This window comes from Calypte anna, chromosome 1, assembly GCF_003957555.1.
Source record: "Calypte anna isolate BGI_N300 chromosome 1, bCalAnn1_v1.p, whole genome shotgun sequence".
In the NCBI taxonomy this organism is placed as follows: Eukaryota; Metazoa; Chordata; class Aves; order Apodiformes; family Trochilidae; genus Calypte; species Calypte anna.
In genome coordinates, this window is record NC_044244.1 from 22,485,931 (window position 1) to 22,506,898 (window position 20,968).

The 20,968-nt window shown below is 36.2% G+C and overlaps 1 protein-coding gene across 1 annotated transcript in view; it reads right to left on the reverse strand.

Annotated features, from left to right (window-relative positions):
* Nucleotides 1-20,968, reverse strand: part of PTPRZ1 (protein tyrosine phosphatase receptor type Z1) — an 87,807-nt gene that overhangs the window by 37,941 nt on the left and 28,898 nt on the right. The window contains 9 exon segments of the mRNA XM_030446856.1: nt 604-647; nt 7,251-7,377; nt 8,350-8,534; nt 12,483-12,633; nt 13,200-13,357; nt 15,774-15,840; nt 16,100-16,195; nt 17,390-17,541; nt 19,477-19,656. Of these exon segments, the coding sequence (XP_030302716.1) occupies nt 604-647; nt 7,251-7,377; nt 8,350-8,534; nt 12,483-12,633; nt 13,200-13,357; nt 15,774-15,840; nt 16,100-16,195; nt 17,390-17,541; nt 19,477-19,656 (1,160 nt within the window).

Sequence of the window (20,968 nt, forward strand, 5' to 3'; positions counted from 1 at the left end):
TTAGGAAATATGCAGAGGGTATGGTAAAAACATGAAAAATTCAGTAAAATAGAATTATATTGTACAACCTAACTTGAGTTCAACAAGGAAGAGCAAATGACCCTCCAAGAATTTTGGAATAACCCTTCAATTCAACTAACTGCATACTGTTAGCAGACACACGTGAATCTCTTCTGTATGACTCCTTTCCTCCCTTACTCAGTTGATAAGTGCAAGGACCATCACAAGTAAGACCAAATTTATCCTCTTTAAACAAACTAAAAAGCCTAACACAGCTTTGAGTCTATTAAATGAATGATTTTCTTAGACTTCACTCAGAGGTGACAGTAAGTAATGCCCCATTTTCAAAAATTTTTAGCGATATCCCTTACTTCTCTCTGTATCTTCAGCTCCAGAGACCAAGATAGTGAGGTATCTTTAGAGTTATCTTGGAAGAAGTATAACAGAGAATTCTATATATGCATAAATTACATATATTTATAGAAATGGAGATAATACATGCAGTTGGTGTCATAGTTTCATAAATTTTCATAGAATATAAATTCAATTTAGTTGAAATGTATTTATTTGAAACACTATGTGAAAAATAAACAAATGCTATACCTCATATTCTTCATTTTCATTCAGTTCAGGAATGAGGTCAGCCTCTATAAAACAAAAATACAGACCATATCATCCAACATTTTAAATTCACAGAATTAAGAACTCTGCAAGGACTCAAGTGATTACTTAATACTTTTATTGAGACCCAGTCTAAGATGTTTTATAGGATTGTATTTGAGAAGTGGCTAACCACAAAGGTTGAGGACTAGATCAGAGTATCAACACTCATCTAGGCAGGACGCATTCAGCCACAGGAGTCTTGACTGGCCCTAATTCAATACTTCAGGATCTGCAATGAGGAAGCACATCCCAGAAAGGGAGAACCAAGTTTACAAGAATGCTTTCTATGAGAAAGTACAGTCTAATGCAGAAATATGGGAGGGAATAAAAAGGTAAGTCTGGGAGTCAAATATTTCTCTACATTTCATCTGAAAGCAGAAAGGATATTGCTGTAAAGTTGTTATACAATTTTCATTCAGCAAGTTGCTCATTTGCAACAGGTTTGGAGTTAGGTATCAGAGCAACAGCCATGCCAGCATACTCAGCATGCTGTAGGCTGCCTGTCTCCATCAGGACAGACCAAAAGGGACCCACACTTCCTCAAGTCCGTGCAAAAGGCCTTTTTCAGACATCCACTCAACTTGATTTAATGTAAGGACACGAACTCAGTTGTATTGCATTCCAAAAAAAGTGTCTAATGAACAGGTACTGGGTGCTCTGCAAAGAACTATTTGAAAGGCTTTTGAAGCCTCTGCATTTTTCATAAATAAATAACAATTGAAGCAGGATCAAGTAATCAGTCTCCTATAGCCCAGGTGACAATCCTTCTCCCTAGGTTTAGAGGCAGCCTTTTGCTTTTTTTCTGTCTTTTTGGCTGAATCCAATATTGTACTTTTGATAGCGGTCAGCAAGAGAGGGTTCAAAGAAAGTTTCAAGATACGTACAAATCTCTGGTAGGAACTGGCATAGGCCTTCAGTGATGAAATCTAATACCCCTTCCCAGCATTAACTCATTTTACTGTTCCTTTTGTCCAGAGAAATGTCCATTCTTCTGAACTTACCTAAGGCTTTCTCCTAAGCTATGTTCTTGTGCCCTGTCTGAACACCACTGCTTGTCTGTGTTCTGAGGCTGATTTGCACTACATGAAAATTCCAGTCACAACCTGGGGGGTGATTAGAGCATCAGGTGGAGCTCCATGTTTGTATTTCCTCCACAATTTCCAAATCAAGCTTTCTCAATGCATTAGTATAAAGACATCATTTTTATACTTGTCATCTTGGAAAAGACAGATGGGAACCTATGACTTAATTCGTATTCTCTTTGGTCTGTCTATACCTGTCCTCCAAAACAAATTGAGTTGCAACATACATTATCACACAAACAAGCTCGGTTTTATTTGTAGATTACAGAATGCAAATATATTTTGACTAAACAATCCTCCTCAAAAGTTTCACAAATAGTTCTTTTGCATCAAACTGCTATAAATTACCAAGTACTGAATTAACTGTTCATTAACAAAATAGAGAAAAATTATCTTACCTCTGACTCCTGGAAACCTAGGAGGCTCTGGGGCAGGGTGGGAAGGGTAATGGAGAGGAGGAAAGGGTGGAGGAGATAAAGATATTCCCTGGCTTCTCAATTATTGAAGTCAAACAGTGTAGACATTAATTATACAGTCTTTCCAGAGCAGACCATTATAACTTACTATGCACTCAGTAGACTTCTCTGCAAAATATTTTTAATGCAGAGTAATGCTATCTGTTTATTCTGTGGTCACTGTTCTTGAGTTGGGATTTAGTTGGACTTAATCAGAAAAATAAAATGTGTTGATTGTGCTAGACTATACTTTACAATGTGTGCCCTCAGATTACACTGGCAGAAAACTACAGTTCCTTGCTCTTGTCTTGCACACATACATAGATATATAAATATTTATATATATTAACAATGAGACATATAATATAAATATTTATATATATTAACAATGCTAAATCTTCACACATTTTTGAAAACCTACTTAGATGTAGTTGGTCACAGAAAATATATTCATAGAAGGCACATGAGATACACCCTTATGGAAGTTGTTTTAATCCTATTGCTAAATTTTTGATTTGACAGGAGATTAATGAAATGTGATAACATCCCCCTACCAAGGAGAACCACCCTCTCCAAAAAACAACCCATTGATGTAGGTTGATGAACAGACTTTTTTATTTTTTTCTAGAACCACATATTGATTATTCTGTAGCTTACATTTTCAAATAAAATAATTAAATCATTACTTAGAAAACTCTGAAGAGGTCCATTTTAATGACAGATGAAGAATGATAGAACAAAGACAAATAAGTTAAATATTTCCCTATATTCAATTTCAATTCAAATCTTTTTTTAAAAAAAATGTCTTGAACCACTCTGATTCATAATTGTAGAATTCTATACTGTCTTATGTAATAATTGGCATGGTAAGAACAAAAGCAAAGCCTGTTTCTTCTGATGAATGAGTTTTCAGATTTCTGCATTTATCAGTACAAAGTTAGAAAGAAGAATCCCCTAAATGAGACATTTAAGACATGCTTAGTGTTTTTAAGCACAAAAATCACTCACAAAGATAAATTACAAAGAAACAGCTTAGTTAGACCCTCACAAAGTATTTATGACAGCAGGAGCTCCCATACAGGAGGCAGCATTTGCGAGGCATATCCCAGCATGGCTTTTTTTGATACACACCAACCAGCTTCTCCACCAAGGGGTATGAAAAGAGAGATAAATTTTTATATTTCATTTCCTGCATCAGTTAAGCATGTAAGTAACACTGGTACTTACTGCACAACTATCTACTGCAGAACTTTCAGAGCTATACAGATGTCATCTAGAGTTAAAGCACACATTTAGATAGTTACTCAAAATATAATTTTAATAGTAAATGAAAAATTGGTAAATAAAGGTTGGACTTTTATCAAAAGGGATTAAAACACTGTGTATATGAATATCTTCATTTTTCAATGGAGGTTATGTAGCTACAATCATGTAGGGTATCTGGCCACTTTTACCAAACAGAAACTAACTGGGAACAATTGTAATGTGCACATTCACTGTATCAGAAGATGAAAAGGTGCCACTCTGCACAGCCTCGGGAAAACCCAAAGAGCAGGGGTCTCAGCTCTGATCATTTGCCCAATGTGATACCACAGTTCCTGAGGGCTCCACGGACAGAGCCAGAGATCATGGCCCAAAAGAGGTCCTGTCTCCCATGAAGCACTTCCAAGAACAATAGGGTTTAAACCTGTTCTTAAGATCACCCCGGAGCCTGCTGAGCCCTCACTGATTTGGGTGGCACCCAGACAGGGTGGGAAACAGGCAGAAGTGTTCTCTTTTGAAAGGAAGAAGCTAAAACATTGGTAGTAGTGTTTTTGTTTTTGTTTTTTTGAACACCAGATTGCACTATGTACTGAAAATTCCCTCTTTAAAAGTGGCCACTCCAAGGGCAGAATTCTTCCTGGAAAAGGGCCCATCTAATGCTTTCACATCACTCACATCTCACTTCAGCTATGAGCATGAAGATTAATTGATCTGGAGGTGACTACAGTGAATTTCATCTTAATTAAACTGGATTACTCGGAGTAATTCTTGAAAATGAAAGTTTTAGTTTATGCTTTGTGTGATTCAATTTTATTTCATGTCTTCATGGTGAAGATAATTTTCTTTCATAAATTCACAAGCAGGAGCTCCAAGAAATCTTTTGCCTCAAGATCTATAAAGCAGACCACAAAACCAGTTTGATGTTACAGTTGTAACCAGGAAGTTGCTTTGAATAAATCTTTCTCATTATGTATCTACATTCTAATTTATCTGATTTTTAATATTTGCGATATCAAAATATTAAGTATGAAAATATGTGTAATATTTGCAACAGTTAATTCAGAGGTAAATAATTAGTAAAAGTAAGTGTGCAAATAAACACTAATACTAGAAATGAATGAAATTTTTTTCATATTTTAAAATTGTATCCAGTGTTGAGACAGCAGCTAGAAAACTTATCTACAGGGCAGTGTAGACCCACATTAACCATACTAATTTCATGGGAGTTAATTTCCCCTGAATTTTCCTCTTGCAGTGCTTTCAAATGCACTGCTGTGAAAGAATCAAAATAAAAGAACATGAAGTACATTTAATGACTTTGTGCCAGTTTCAGTTTAAAAGCATCTCCAAAAAGCAGCTTTTCTTAAACTCAAAAATTTCATTTTAGTATTTTCCTTTTATTTATAAATTTCTCTGTCTTATTATTATTATTTTTAATTTAAAATAATATTGAAACACTTCCTTTGACCTGAAATGATCTTCCTCAACTTTGAAACTTCTGAAAAGCTAAAGGAAAAAACTAAGGTGGACTTGAAACTACTACAGATTTTTAGAACTGTCTGAAATTTGACAGAAAAACAATATGTTAAACCAGTCCTGACACACAGATTATTTAACTTTCCTCATTAAAATGCTGGCTTTAATGCAACATTAAGGAGACATACTTGAATGTTCAAATGACAGAAATCACAAAAACACTATTTTCACAGTTAAGCTAACTTGTTAATTTTTTATATAATTTTTACATTGCTATGCCTCCTAGGTAGCTCTGCATCATATTTTCTGATTTATTTAATTAAAATTTCTCTTTTCTTATGAAATTAGTGGTGTGTCCCTGTAAAAAGGTATGAGAATATCATGTGTTCACTCAGAACCGCTAAGTATTTATTATACCAAATTCTCTTATCTGAGAATAAAAATCTCAGAAATTTCTGCTGATATCCTGGAAGATTCAATGACTTTCCCTGTATATATATTTTCCAATGCAAGGCCCTCATGCTTCCTTCTGTTGAAATGAATGCAAAGCCACTGCTTTTCTTGCCTCCAGCAGAAGGTTCCGCAGGGATGGTACCATCATCGTGGTGGTGATGATGGAACTTCACCAGAGGTACCACCATACATGGCTGTATCTACCACAGGGCATCTGCGGACTACCCAACACCCCATCCTGTTCTTGCAGGGTTGGTTCCCCAGCAGTGTTTGCTCAGCAAGCAGGTGTACCTGCACCTTTTCTTCCAAAGCAAACAGCAGGGTGGTAGGAAAGCGATTCTTACAGGGGGAATGCAAGGGTAGTAGCAGGACGTTTATCTCATGGATAATACCTGCACCTGGTTTTGTTTTGCAACATCTGTTTTTAGAGCTTTTAAGGCTGTGATGGTGGCACTGCCCCGACCTGATTTGTTGCACTGTTGTTCACTAGTGACAACATTATGCTGCTTATTTGTCATGTCACCTAGAAATGGATGTGGGGCTATGCAGATGAAATCTCATCTGAGAAAATACTTCAAACACAAAATCATTAAGTTCTGGAAAGGAAGTAAAAAACCCAGTATATAAGAGTTAGATTAAAGACAGAAAAGTGGAATGTCAGAACCTTGTTGCAGACTTCTTAGAAAATGGAAAACAAATGGGAAAAATTTGGTATATATTAGCATAAGACTCAGATAAGACTTCTTGATACATTGTGTTTGAAAGACAAATTAAATGTTCACTACAAATTTATGTGTACTATACCTGAACCTGCATCCCTCTCCTTCAGACAAAAATGCACTATTATAAGCCTATTAGGTCATAATTCATGCTGTAGAGATAGTCAAGAAACATATTCATTCTCACTGTAATAGAATGTGATTCCCTTGATACTAAAATCTGACCTGTTTTCTCAAGTACATCACAACACTGCTAAGGACTTTGCTGTTGCTAATCAGACTTAATGAAGAGTAAAACTGATAACTGAACTTACAGAATCCATAAATAAACAACAAGAATCCAGGCCCTTACATAAAAAAGGGTTTCTTGCATGATCAGAAAGTCTTTGATTTTTCTCTATGATTAATTACAGGGTTCTTAATTAAAAACACAGCTCTCACTCACTTTAATAATAACTGGTGCTAAAAATTCCACATGTTATAAGGAGTTACGAAGGAAAAGATCAAGATTCATGCTATAGTTTCAGTTTTTTTCATATTTACTAGCAGGCAGAAGAAGTAAATCTGGCTGTGAAATCAGTAAGATTTGTTTGTTAGGCCTTTTGATTTTTTGCAAGGCAGCATTAAGAAGCAAGGGAATTCCATCACTGCAAGCCCTTTAAAATCAAACTCCAAGTAATCACAAAAAAATCAAATTTCAAAATCAATTCATATAGACTTCTGAGTTGTATTTTGGGTTTTTATTACTTGTTTTCATAATACTTTGGATGAGCGGATTAATTTTGGGAAGATGCTTGACCAAAGAGAAATAATACCAAAGGTGGCTTTGTCTCCCCACATCACATTGCTGAAAGATACACTCGTGAGATTTGAAATCAGATAGGTGTTTTCCAAAACGTTCTTAGAATTAAACAAAAATAACACCCAGTCTCCTATAGATAATGTTTACACAGAATGGAGAATTACATCATGTAAAATATCAATAGCAAAGAACATGCTGAGGGTTAACTGTAGTGATTTTGAAATTTCATTTTAGCATATTTTGATAGCCACGCATTTTATCTGGTTTGCAAACAAACTACTTCTTCAAATGCAGATTTTCAGTTAAAAGTCATCACTAAGCTCAAAAGACCACTTACCTGTGTCCTCTAAAGGCATATCAACAATGACTTGGTCACTGTATTTTCCATAGAGACCATTAGAGCAAACAGCAACTATCTGAAGAACATAACTTGTATTGGGCAGCAGATTATTTAGAATAGCCCCCTAAAAGAAAAAAACATCTTTAGTAACTTATCTGTCAGTATCAAAATAGGCAAATGTTAATTTTTATGACACATTTTTCATATGAACCATAGCTTCTTTCTTCTAGGACTCTAATGTATCTATTGTCACAAATGTTTTTCAGTCAAAGTTAAAAAAAATCTTTTGAATTTTTAAATGAAGGGTGCCAAACTACATCATTATTTAATGCTGAACAGTAATTTACCTAACTAGTTTAGGCAACATTATCTTTTATTCTGAGTCTTTAACACAGGTAAAAGGAAAAGATCATATCAGGAAAATACCATGAAGCTGAAATCAATAACTTAATATTTATAGTGATATAATTATAATGAATCTTACTAGTTGCTTGTGTAGGTCATTCTTTCCACATTAGTAAAGAATGAAGTACACATCACTGTAGTGAAATGAGGCAACCAGGTGCCACTAATTGCCAGGGAGTGAGCATGAGCTTGTGTCAAGCCCACCTGTGCCTAATTAGGGTACCTTTTATTGGCCCCCTGGTCCTGCTCATGCGCAGTGGGGGCCCACCCTAATTAGGCACAGGTGGGCTTAACACAAGCTCATGCCACTCCCTGGCAATTAGTGGCACCTGGTTGCCTCATTTCATTACAGATCACTATTAATTGAGTAAGGGTTTTATGTCTAAGGAGCTCTGATTTGACATAAAAATTTGGGGATTGTATAGGCAAATCAGAACAGCAGTTTCAGCAGTTTGCAAAAGCTTCTGTCTTCTGGCCAAGAGGTCCTCTTTTTTTTTTTTTTTTTTTTTTCCTTTTTCTTTTAATTGTCATTATGGCTTTACAGCAAAAAAAAAGTGAAGTTCAGCCTATTTGAGCTGCAGCCAAAGAAGTAATTTTTACCTGAATCAGCTCCCAGCTACTATTTACTCGCTTAAGATAATTAACAGTGAGTGTTTTGCCATCCCCTTTGTATGAAACTTGAAGAATTTACCAAGTCCTGATACCCATCTGTCAGAAACTCATGCTTAGCCTGGTCTTCTCCATCTAGCTGTTGATAAAATACAGCGAATCTCTCAATTGTGGTGTCATATACAACACGAGGTCTTTCCCATGTAACAAGGAGACTGGTATAATTCTTTGGATCAGATTGGACATTTTCAGGTTCTGAGCTGCAAACTGAAAGAAAGAAAAAAGGAAAGAACATGATATTTATTAAAAGGTACAAATTACGCTTGAGCCATTTCCTGAGAAAATTAATTAAAATTTTTCATGTTCCTCACTTTTAGTTTTCCACTAATATATCTGAGATGCCATACATTAGAAATAGAGCCAGTATTTTAACAACAGATTTTTCAAAAGCAAGTGAATTTGAGGACTGAGTACCCTTTCTCTCTTTCTTATATTGCATTTTTTGCATTTTGTAAGCTACTCTTACATGTCTTCCAGCTTTCCCCCTCCACTACTCAAGTAAGCTGAACATTTCAACGCTTTCCTACACATAGAGATATACTGATTACCAGTATGCTAGAAATCTAATGAGACTGCAATTTTTTTAAAGTTGTCTGAGTACTTGTGCATGGCTTAAAAATAATATACAAGATCAAAGGTAGATTAACCTGAATGAAAAAAATCACAATAGCAAAAAATGAAAATTATGTAGCAGAAAATCACTGAAAAATGACCATTAAACTGTGATACATGAAAAAATAAAGCAACTGCAACATGCAGCTGTATCACTCCTGGCTGATTTGAGTTTGGGCTAAGACCCCATTCTCCTAACTTTTAAAAGGGAGAGGGATTGACAGATGTAGTGATCTTAGAGGTCTTTTCAAAAGATAAAAATTCTGTCATTCTGTTTTTCCTTGCTCTCACCATCTCCTTTCCTCATCCTGGGAACTGTGTCACCAGCCACAGCACTGAAGAATGGAGTGGTGGTCACTAAGTTTTGGTTCCCAACCGGAGCACAGCAAGTAGGTTTCTTGTCATGTCTCAGATTAAGGGCTGGGGGCCTCTGACATTTCGGGTTCTAAATCCCTCTTCTTATGTCTTTGAAACAACACAGTTCTGCACTTTGTTTGGAATGCTAAAAGAGGCTTTCTGCCTCTGACTCTGTCAACAATTTAATAAAATCTGACATAATAAAATTATTAGATGGATATATTTTTATCACAAAATTTTTAGCTTGACTTTTGTATGACTCATTATATCGTCATTTACCGTTTGGAATAAACAAGAAGAAATTTCTCAAATCTTGGAATCTTTTTAAAACAAAATATGAGTATCTAGCAAAAGAAAAAAAACCTGAACTATATACATATTTAAGAAAATAAGGGTAGATTCCCTGGAGCTCTCTTAAAGAAAGCAAACAGCATAGTACTACAACAATAGACAACACTGGATTTTGAAAGAAAGGGAAAAAAATTCTTTCCATTTACTTTGAAGTTTTCCACTTGAACACAGGAGGGCACTCAAACCTCAATTTTTTAAAACTCCTGTACGCAGGGCAGTTTTGAGTAGCTCCAGTCTGATCTAGCACGTTGAGGATTTTGGTTTGCTTTTTTTTTCTCTCTCTCTCTCTTTTTTTTTTTTTTTTCTTTGAGTGAGTGATAATGGTAGAGATGTTATTAGCCTGTGTATTTTAGTTGAATTCTGTAGCTTGCATGGCTTTGAATCTACTGTACTGTAGAGATTGTTACACATATATGTTTCCCATCATTTTATTCATTGCACTGAATTGTTTTAATTGATGTGAAGGAAGTGTAAAGTAAAAAAAAAAAATAAATCTCAAATTGTGCACATTCCTAGAGCTTGTCATTCCACCCATTTCCACCAGATGGCAAAAGGAAATCATTAGACCAGCGTAATTCCCCTTCCAGTTCTGAGCATTAAGGTGGATGTCAAATACTCATTTTCTTAAATTTTATTTTTAAATCAAAACATTCCTCAGCCATTTCTCTTTGAAGGTACATAGCGCTCCAAACACGTCCTCACTGTATAAGTACAAAGCTCCTCCCTGTTCCAAGATCTTCTCTATTGTCCTTTTTCTTCTTTTTTTTGTCTGGGAGTGAATTTGGTTCTGAAGTCTCTGTATTCAGATTAACTGAGCAATATTATAAAACTTTTCATGGTCGAAGCTTGCTGCCTCCAATATTATTCTCCCAGTTTCACTCTGCTTTCTTCTCCAAATGGTCCTTTCAATCTTTTTTCTTTCCCAAGAAAAAAATTATCTTCCCTTTTGTTCTCCTTCTTTTGATGCTCATTGCTGTTCAGCAATGACCAGCAAAACTACACGACTGTCACCTGTCTATTATTTCCTGTCAATTCCTTCCCACGCTGCTGTCTCTTGTCCTTCTTCTGATGCCTCTTCATCAGGCATCTTTCTTGTGCTGTTGCCTTCCCTTTCCTGCCAGTCTTAGTGACACAGAGATGCTTTGCTCCTGCATTTTCCCATTTTCCCTCTCCAGAGACTCGGACTGTGAGCAGATCACATATCAACTTATTTAATTCAAGACTTCTGGGATACAGACTTTGAAAATCTGGGAAAAGATGCTTCTACAAGGGAAGTTCCTCAGCCTGTTTGTAGTCTGAAGTCACACATATTACGAGTCTCAAGCAATATATATTGTCAGACCTGAATTTTAAGAATGCATTGCTTTTTGTATCTTTACTAAATCTAGGAAGATTAGCAAGAACCATGTTCCTACACTTGCTCACAGGGCATTACTATAGGGCTGGAACAGATGGGATGTTACAGAAGTGGCCCAACAGCTACAATGCTGGTTGTCAGGTTTATACGAATAACCAATGATTTCTATCATAAATGGCTTTGCAAGCCAGCTGAGGTTGGTGGAGATAAAGCATTAAAATTTCAAAAAGGTTTCTGAGTTGAATCCTCAAGTGTGGCTGAGAAGTATGAGGGATATGAGGAAGCATAATCTTTCTTTAAATTAGGCCAATCAACTATGTCAGTTGTAAGCTTATTTGGAAACAGAAATTTAATTGTGATAATTTGTTTGATTGCTGCAGCTCAACTTCACACTCCTCCAAATATCAAATTTGAAGTGCCTAAACAAAGTGGTCCCTAAGCAAAAAAACCCTGCCAGAGCAGATATTTATTGCCTTAGATCAATGCAAAAAATTTGTATCCTGGACACACATCTGAGGAGCTCATGAGGTGAGGTTAACAGGTTGGTTATAGTAATGAGGCTGTTAAGCTATCCTGTGCAACAGTGTGGTGAAAGGATATGATGAACCTGTGCAGGGGCCCCAGGCCACTGGTAGTTCTAAGAGATGAACATCCCTTAGCTTGCATGCAAGTTTCATGCACAGGACCCTCCCAGTAGGAAAACAGAAGATCCAGGCAACCTAGGCAAATTAAAATGAAAACACATCTCTTTCTAACCTGGAGATGGCTATACCTCATGCTTATCATCTATGTCTAATGAATCACAGCTCAGTGCAGCTGAAATTAAGAATCTACAGGTATCCCCATCCAAGTTAACAGTCTAATGACCACAAACTTCGATGTTTACTACTTATTCTTCTGTGCTTGTGAGTAGAGAAATCATTGACCTCCAACCTCCAAATTTAGTGCTAGCTCTTGTTTCCCACTGTAATGTACTGTTTTGGTAGTGATAACCTTCCCAAACCTCCCTGAGATTTTCGGTAAAACAGAACAGAATCTGACTCCTGAGATTCTCTCCATCTCTCTCTCAGCATATTATGTGAAATGAATTTGGTGACCTCACTTCAGCCTCTCTTGGAAAAACTTCTACATTATACAACGAAGAACCAAATGGGTTTGCAAAACAAAATCCTCTAGCTGTCCCTGAAAAGGCAGCTTTGTTTAAGTCTGAAACACACTAAAAGGGCAGTGCAAGAAAGCTTGAACTGACGTGATCTTCAATGAATGTTTGGTCAAGAAAAGCATTTAATTTTCCACTCCATTTAATCTGACATGTTTTATGATTACTATTTTTTTCTCTGAAGTGATAGATTGATGAGTAATAATACAGCATGATGACACCTTCTACACATATTAAAATTAGTATCTTCATACTAGGATGAATCTTTTACCAAAAATTGTTTTAGCCTGCGAGAGAGGAATGTATATGCAGTAAATACCTGCTTCATGAATTTCTTCTTGTCCAGTGTAAGAGGAAAACACTTGCCCATAAAACTTATATTGCTGCTCTCGAAAGTTGTTTTGCAGGTAGTCCATCAGCATAACATAGCCAGACTGCTGCATTGTCAGGACTTCACAGAATACAGCTAACTAGAAGAGGTGAGGAAAAAAAGTTGTAACAAATTAACCAGAAACTGCTAACAGACAAAAACCTGGTGGAAAAGATGTTGGATAAAGTCTCTCAGCTGAGCTCTCTTGGTTGGCATTGAACTTTTGTTCCTCTGTACCAGCAGTGTACCTAACAGTTTACTTGACCTGCATCTCTCTACTCCTCTGTCACTGGAACAGTGCCCAGTCAATGCCATTTAGATGGGGGAATATGGGAGGAGTGTTTTGTGCTTCTCTTTATCTGGACTAGTAGTCCAGACAGCCTGCAGAGTTAGGAAGCATGTTCTTACTCCTTTCTAAGGCAAGAAATAGTTCAGAATCTAGTCCTCAGATGAGACAGGGAAATGACAGCACACTCAAGTAATATGTACACTTTCTAATTTAATGGCTGCATTAAGTGGCTGCATGAAAATTTTTAAACTTAGTAAAAGAAAAGTTGTTGTGCTACCAATGAATGCCATGAGCTTTTAGCATATATATGGCAACTGCTTTTATTAGATATTATGGACATTTTTTGTTTGTTTGTTTTCATACATTAAATAAGTTACCTGGTCTTCAGAAATACTGATGGTATCTTTAAACACAATCCATTCAACTGTTTCAGAGCAGGGAGGAGTTGATAAAGACCCATTGTAAGTGTAATATTTGTCTGTTGCATTCGGCAAAAGGTTCAGCAAAATAAATGGTTCTAAGGCAGACTGTTTTCCTAAAAAGAAAAAACCATAAATTAAGACTCAGATAGTTAAAATACTACAGAAGCAATAAATTAATAGAAACCCCAATATCCAAAAGAATCCATCATAAGAACATGCTAATTATAAGGCTATTCAAAATCTGACCTCCAGAGACACTAGCATACAAATAAATTTTGAGACTTTTCTATTTTGTTTAAATAAGTATTGTTCATTAACAAAATTGCTTACATGGGAAGATGTAATGAATTACTCCAATAATGAATAAAGTAATCATTACACTGGTTCACAAGAATTTATTCATCTGAGGGCTTACCCACAAAGATCCAACATGCCAAATCTTTTCCTCATTTGTGATCCTCAAAATAAAAATATGTTAAACAACTGTTCTTGGTCTCATGGTCTGGCTTTTAACTCTCCCTGAATGTGGTCAAGTTGTTCAGTTTCTTGCAGGATCTTTGCCTCTGCAGAAAATCACTGCTGGGAACTGTCACCATGTTAGACCTGAGTGTTACATGACTCACAATGGCAGATGAAAAATTTGTGTGGATCAGGCAGTTTATAAATGGTAATAATACTGTGAAAAACTGTAACAGCTTTACATAAAGCAGAGAAGTATACAAAGACCTTCTCCAGGAGAATAGGACAACTTTGTTGTGAAAATAATATCACATCTTTCAGCTCAGCAGTTTACCTACCTGGTAAATGCATGCTGGAAGCTTGTATGATCAATTGCTGGGATGCCATCCACAGGAAGTTAAGTTTGTGATGGTATGGCAGTAGGGTCAAACAACAGAAACTGGCAGAAATGGTACCAACTTCCTCAAGACAGATTTTTTTTTTCAGTCTGTGACAACTATCATTATTGTCTTTACATTTTCTTTTACATCCAGGAATTATGTAGATCCTTATATACCTTATTTCAATCTCAAGTTATATATTTTGAATTCCTTTCTATTTGATAAGGATTTACTTAAGAACAGCTATTGAATTTTCAGACTGTGCATTAAGTTGTGGTTTTACAGGTATGTTGCTTACTGAGCTCTATACAGGTTTCTAACATGACTGTTTTCAGCACTCCTTACAAATTTTTTGAGAGCAGAAAATTACATTAACATTTTACTACAAATTATTGATGCTTTTCTTCAGTACAGTGACTCTTTCACTGTGTTAAGGTTTAAGAGTTCACCCCACTCCCTTATCCATGTGTCATGAAAGGGGAACATTTAGCATTGTGGAGCAAAGCCCATCATTCCATTTCTCCTTTCAACATGTTAATCAACCTTCAGAAAGAAGCCATCGTTGCTATGTGGTACCTCCATAGTTAATACATTCTTCCTTCAGTAAAAATGAATGGCCAGTCTCATAATCATTTTATATAAATGCTTTGGCACATGAAACTTCTCATTAATAGTAAGACTCCTGCCACACAGTTTGCAACTTTGGATTTTAAAATGCTCTTTCATGTGATTGACAGCCTAGACTCTCAAATTAAACATCTATAAAGAATGATGAGAAATGGAGAGTTTGCCTGGAAAGAACAGGACTGGTCCTCTGCAGAGTCTGAGAACTGAGCAACTGGGATTCCAATAAGCACAATATAGATATGACTGACAAGGACAGATCATGTACATTGTAGACAAGGAATGATAGAGTGCTATTCACTTTTCTTCAGGAGGAAACATGTGATTTAGTCATGACCTGAATTTTCAGAGCTCATTTGCATTTTATTCAAGAAAATGTTATTCTACTCATTGTTAAAGTGTCATGTAGTGGCTTTATCTTGAATCTTGCTGCTGATAGTTTACAGCTCCTTCCAAGGTTGTAGGACAGTATCTACTTTGCTGTATTACTCATTCTGCTTCATGTTTATAGAAGATGGCACACAAAGATTATGAACTGATAGCTTGTAACCTTTTTACCTTGTTTTTACCTATCAGTCATAAGGTGCTTTATAAAACTCAAGTGTCATTATATGCAGGAAAACTGAGGCAAAGTTAGCAATTTACTTAAGGTCATAGCAATCACCTAAGAAAATAATCATGTACAAGACAGTGGTCACCCATGTTTATTCTTCTGCAAAGCCATTTTTCTTTGTTAAAGTGAGTTTAAAACGGAGCCCAGATCCCCTCATGAACTACCTCAAAGTCCACGTCAACATTTGATTTGAATCCTGCTAATAATTTTATTATTTCAGATTTACATAGGAGCTATCCCAGCTTCAGAATCCAGGTCTTGGTCTTACTAAATGTCATATGGTTGGTGACCGCTCTGCTCTCTGGTCCATCCAGATGTCTTTTGGTGTTTCTTATAAAACAGACACAGTTGAGCTCTAGAGATCCATGCTCCCTGATGTCTTTAGGTTTCATAATTACACAGAAATGAAATTTAGTCTAATCAGTAATCAATAAAATGTGGAGGCAGACTTACCAAAGCGACTAACACTATCTACTCCATTAATGATTGGATTATAATTCAGGTTATCTTCTAGTCCAATCTGTTAAAAAGAAATTGCATTGTTGTAAAAGTACAGGCTTAATGAAAAACACCTGAAAGTTGCAGTTTACCACTAAAATTATCAGTGAGCTAAAGCAGAACAAAAGTTTTTTGCTCATTTGCTTTTCTGTAGGAATAAATTAGACAGATAAATGAAAATTTTTAACTTGGTGATCACATTCTGGATCCAGTTAAATTCAGCTTGAACATCTGTCATGTTTCAAAGCTTCCTTAATGACACAAAGATGTATTTTGCTTACCTCAAACAAAATTGATAAAGCTCTTAACTTTCCATTTCCCTTAATTGCCTCTTCGAGATTTGAAAACTGATCTCCATCATAGCAGTAGATTTGCATCTGCAAATAAGAATATATTCCAATGTTATATTTACAATAAATTTTAAAAATAATCAATGTAATTATATCCCAAATCTGAGAAGAAAATGTCCAATGAATAAATTTAATTAAAAATATATGGATTTGTTTAATCTTTCTCCCATGCATTACCTGAAGACACAATCAGATTCGTCAGCTGTTAGGTGTCTAGAAGCAACCTCTCCTGGAAAACCAGTAGGTATGCAAGTGTTAACCATTCAGGAGAACAATGATCTCCCTGGATAACACAGTAAGCCAAGGTAACTTACTGATGATGGACATCTAACCTAGAGTACTTAGGTGAGATGAATCTCAAAATCAGTGGTAAAACATTAATAATAAAGAAAGATGTCCCTACAGTGTCTGCCTTCAACTAAGTGTAGAGGAGCACTGGTAGCAAAAGATTGCCAGGTATCTTGTGCCCGCATTTGACTTGTGTTATGGGTACTGGGATTGTTGCTCCGTTTCCTCTCTTCCTCAGGATGTCATTGGGCAATGTCCTCCATAGCCAGGTCACCATGAAGAATGCAGGAATGTCCTACTTTGACTACCTTTTCATGTGATGATGATGATGCAGGAGAATATTATCTTCAGTGCCTTGGCAGGACAGGTGGAGTGTAAGTGGAAATTTTTAAATGGCTAATGAAGCATAAGAATTGACACAGCTCAGGGAAAGCTCTCCATGAAGTACAGAACAAGGATGGCTCTATTGCTTTCCTCTGACATATAAGTCTAGAGTGCTCAGAGTGAGGACTAACAAGAGTTCCCTGCCACAGCTACATCTTTTTAGCTAGAAAATGATCACAATGCCCTGTTAAGGGTCCAAAGTTCAGTCTTTAGAGTGCCCTTGTTGATCTCAGCAAGAGCTGCTCCTCTCCTCCACCCCATCCCCATGATGCTTCAAGTTACTCTGCCAAACCAGCCAGTGGTGTGCTGGCCTGGCTGCCTCTGAGTGAACCTGATCCCACATGGTGGCTCCTACCATGCTGCTGCCAGGCTAGAATTATGCCTTCCACTGTCCTTCTAAAACTCATAATTTAAATATTATTAATTTGTACCTAAGTGAATGATTCCATTAGAAAATAGATTTTAATCAAATGATAAATGAAGGTATTTAGTTATCAGCATTACTTTTTGCATAAAGTCAAAATCATCAAATTCTATTCCACACTTTACCTCAAGAGGAAATTTTTGTCCTTCTAAACTATGTTCTGATCCATCTGATGACGCATTGCATTTTCCCCAGTGAAAAGTGATCTTGCTTGCTTTGAATACAGTGTCTAAGCCACCTCCACTTACATAATAATCATTTGTCAGGTTGATTTCCACTAAAAAAAGGAAGAGGGGGGAGAGAAGAAAAGAAGAGTTAATACAAAAGCCAGCCAAGGCACTTATGACTCTCGTATTTCAGTATTATGTGCTGAAAGGTAAATATACACTTTTTCCCTGTAGTTCTTTACCAATTGGAGAGGAAATTGCTTATTTAAGCAAAATAACAAGCAAGGTAATTCACCACTAGCATGGAGAAGTATGTTTCATTTCATGCTGCTATTCATAAAATTCATCTAGTGAAGTGCACTTTTATGCTGGTCTCCTGTTGTCTGAATGTAGCCACAGAACTGTTCTCAGAAAAGCTCAGAAAAATGGCTCAGCCAGAAATCTGAGTAAGAAAAGAAATTCCTGAAATAAATAGCTTTCTGAAATCACCTGTATTTTCAAGAAAAAAGGAAAAAAACAATCCACCCCCCCCCATTAATATCGTAAAGCTAGATACAAAAAATGAGGCAACACATGAAAAAAATATTTTAGCCAATTTCTAGGAAGACTCTCCTGCCTGTGAGCTGTGGAGAAAATTCCCGTGGGAGATGGCAATGACAGGACTTCAAGCTGGGCAGAACTGTACACAAACTGTAGATGGGAATGAGCATTTGTCTTCTGGATGGGAATGAGCAGGGTGGAATAAGCCCCACATTTGATTTTCCCACCTCCTGTGACAGTAAATTGCTTAACCTCTTTCTAAAACATCACTAATGGAGTAAAGTTGCATTACGTTCTTTTCCTTGGGACCTTGAAGACAATTTTAACTGCAGAGTTCAGAAGTTCCTATATCCTTGAATTGCTATAGATGAGGAAGATCAGTTCACTATTATGGATTTCAAAGACTGTTTCTTCAAGGATCTCTTGAAAAAACATATGACTCTTTATCTCATCTAGTAGGGCAAGAGGGAAGTAACTCGTGTGACAGTACGTAGGAAGTACAGGATGGGGTCAAGAACAGAAACTAGGAATGACAGGAAAATAAAAAATAAAATAAAATAAGAAAAATAAAATAAAGTAAAAAAATAATATAATATAATATAATATAATATAATATAATATAATATAATATATAAAAATAAAATAAAATAAAATAAAATAAAATAAAATAAAATAAAATAAAATAGCTGGTCTAGGGGCCCCACTGGAACTAGTAAAAGGTCAAAGGTCTCTGTTAAGAGATTCTTTCCTCCATACCTATGCTTGAAACAAGAAACATTAGTTCCTACAAAATGGCTTTCAGTTGCTGCTATCCTGGATTTATACAGCAAAGTGGTTGTAAAAAGATTTGCCTGACAATGTAAACGCCACCATAAGTTTTTCTATAGCTGGGAAAAATAGGCACTTGTAGGCATAAATTCCTATCTACTAAAATACATTTCTAAGATAGGTAAGACAATTTTGACCATAAAAGCAACACCTATTTCTCTCCTTTGACTTTAAGAAGAAGTCTAAGTGAGTAATTCAAACACAAGTGTCTACATTACAGGTGTCTATGTGTAGGTGAAATGAATCCCATTCTGACTTTTTTGAAAGCAAAACTCATCCATGAAGTGCTTCCAGAGGAGTTAGTAATTCATTCATACTTTTAAAAAATCATTTTTGGATACTCCTTACAGATTCTAGAAATGTAGCAGTAATTATAATTATTTCATAGAAAAACCCTAATTTACTGTTTAGCTTCAATTAAGTGCTCATGATGTAGTGATAGTAATGATATGATAATTTGGCTCTGGCTGTGTGTATTTTTTTCATTTATGTTATAGTGATTTCTAAATTATGTTTTGCTGAAGTTATTACCTGCTAATTTTTTTTTATTATTAAATGGATAAACTCAGAATGCACATGCTAAGGAAAAGTGAAATGAAATTGTTTTATCAAGAGTCCTTGGTCTGACCTGTATCACTTTTCTGACCTTATTCTAAACATGAAATCTGACTTCTTACCTGTTTTTCCAGTGTTGCGAATGAAAGTATCTTCCAAAGTTTCTTTTTCCCATCCATGGAATTTAAGTTTTTTCAGATTCACATTTACTTGGGTGAGGTCTTCATCTATATTAATAGGAGACTGCTTGGCACCATTGCAGGCCGAATATTTCTTTCCCCAGTTCTTTTGGTTCAAAGTTCCTAGAAATCAAGAACATTGAGGAAAATGCATTTACAACTTAATCTGGCATCCATGATTCTTTGATGTTAGGAAGTTAAAAAAGAGTTTGCAACCTATGATCACAGTATCTTTTAGGCCTCATCTGTAGCAATGCTTAGCACACCTATCATTGCATCCCACCTCCAACAGTTAAGCCACTTTTTTTGTCCATTTTGATCATCATAGACACATGCTCTTACATCTCTAGGGAAAGCAGAGACCATAAAAAAGCCCTCATATAATGTATAGAAATAATAAAGGAAACAAGAGGAGAAAAAGCCTTCATGTGAAAGACACTGACATTCGAAAAAACTTGGGAATCACTGCAAATCCTCCTTTCCTCTGACTCCTGTAACCACTCAAATGACATTAATGCTCCTGCTCAATGAAGTCAGCAGCACAATAAGATTTTTTAATAAATAAAAACAACAAGATCTTTTCCAAAAATACTAACAGAGAGGGAAAAAGATAAAGCAATTCTGCCCTGGAAAAGGAAAGATTAGTGATGCTCTGGCAGTGGGTCTGTCTGTACAGCCGGGCTCTGCTGTGGGAGGGCCATGCACACTCACTCCGGTCACTTCCCTTTGCAGCTGCCCAGCAGAGCAGGCAGAAGGTCCTGAGCTGCAGCAGGTCACAGGGGCTGTGTGGCATTTCACTGTGCCTGGTTCAGGCACAGACAACATGGACACAGACAACACCAAAGACTTGATTATTTTCCACAAGATATGCTGAAGTACTCCACAGATCGGTGTAAGGGGCTAGCAGCTGCTCTGAGAATCTTTTGTTTATAAAATATAGCAATATAAATAACACAATATTTTATGTGTGTTTATGTGTTTGCATACATATATTTTTTCCTGACAAGAAATTCTGGTAACACTTCAAAGGGCTAATTAAAACCAACACTTGACTGCAGAGACCTAAGAAAATATAATTGCTTTAGTTATCTTCCCACTTACTAGTAGTTCAGAGCTAATATTAGTGCATCCAGTGCACACATTTGAATTCTACCAGATGTGTTGAAATGAGCCAGAGCTCATTTAAAGTCCATTGTGCTGCATCCCAGTCTGTTAATGGAAGTTCTGTTATACTGTACCCCAGGCAAGGACATCCCTCGTGTTGCACTCTGAAAAATCAGAGAGAGGAGAAGAGATGCAGCAGTCCTGTAACCATGACAATAGGCAGCAATACAAGATGCTCACCTGGAGAGCTGGCAAAAAACAAATCTAAACTAGAAACAAATCTAAACTGAATTTTTCAATAAGTATCAAGTCAAGTATCACCTTGTCATAT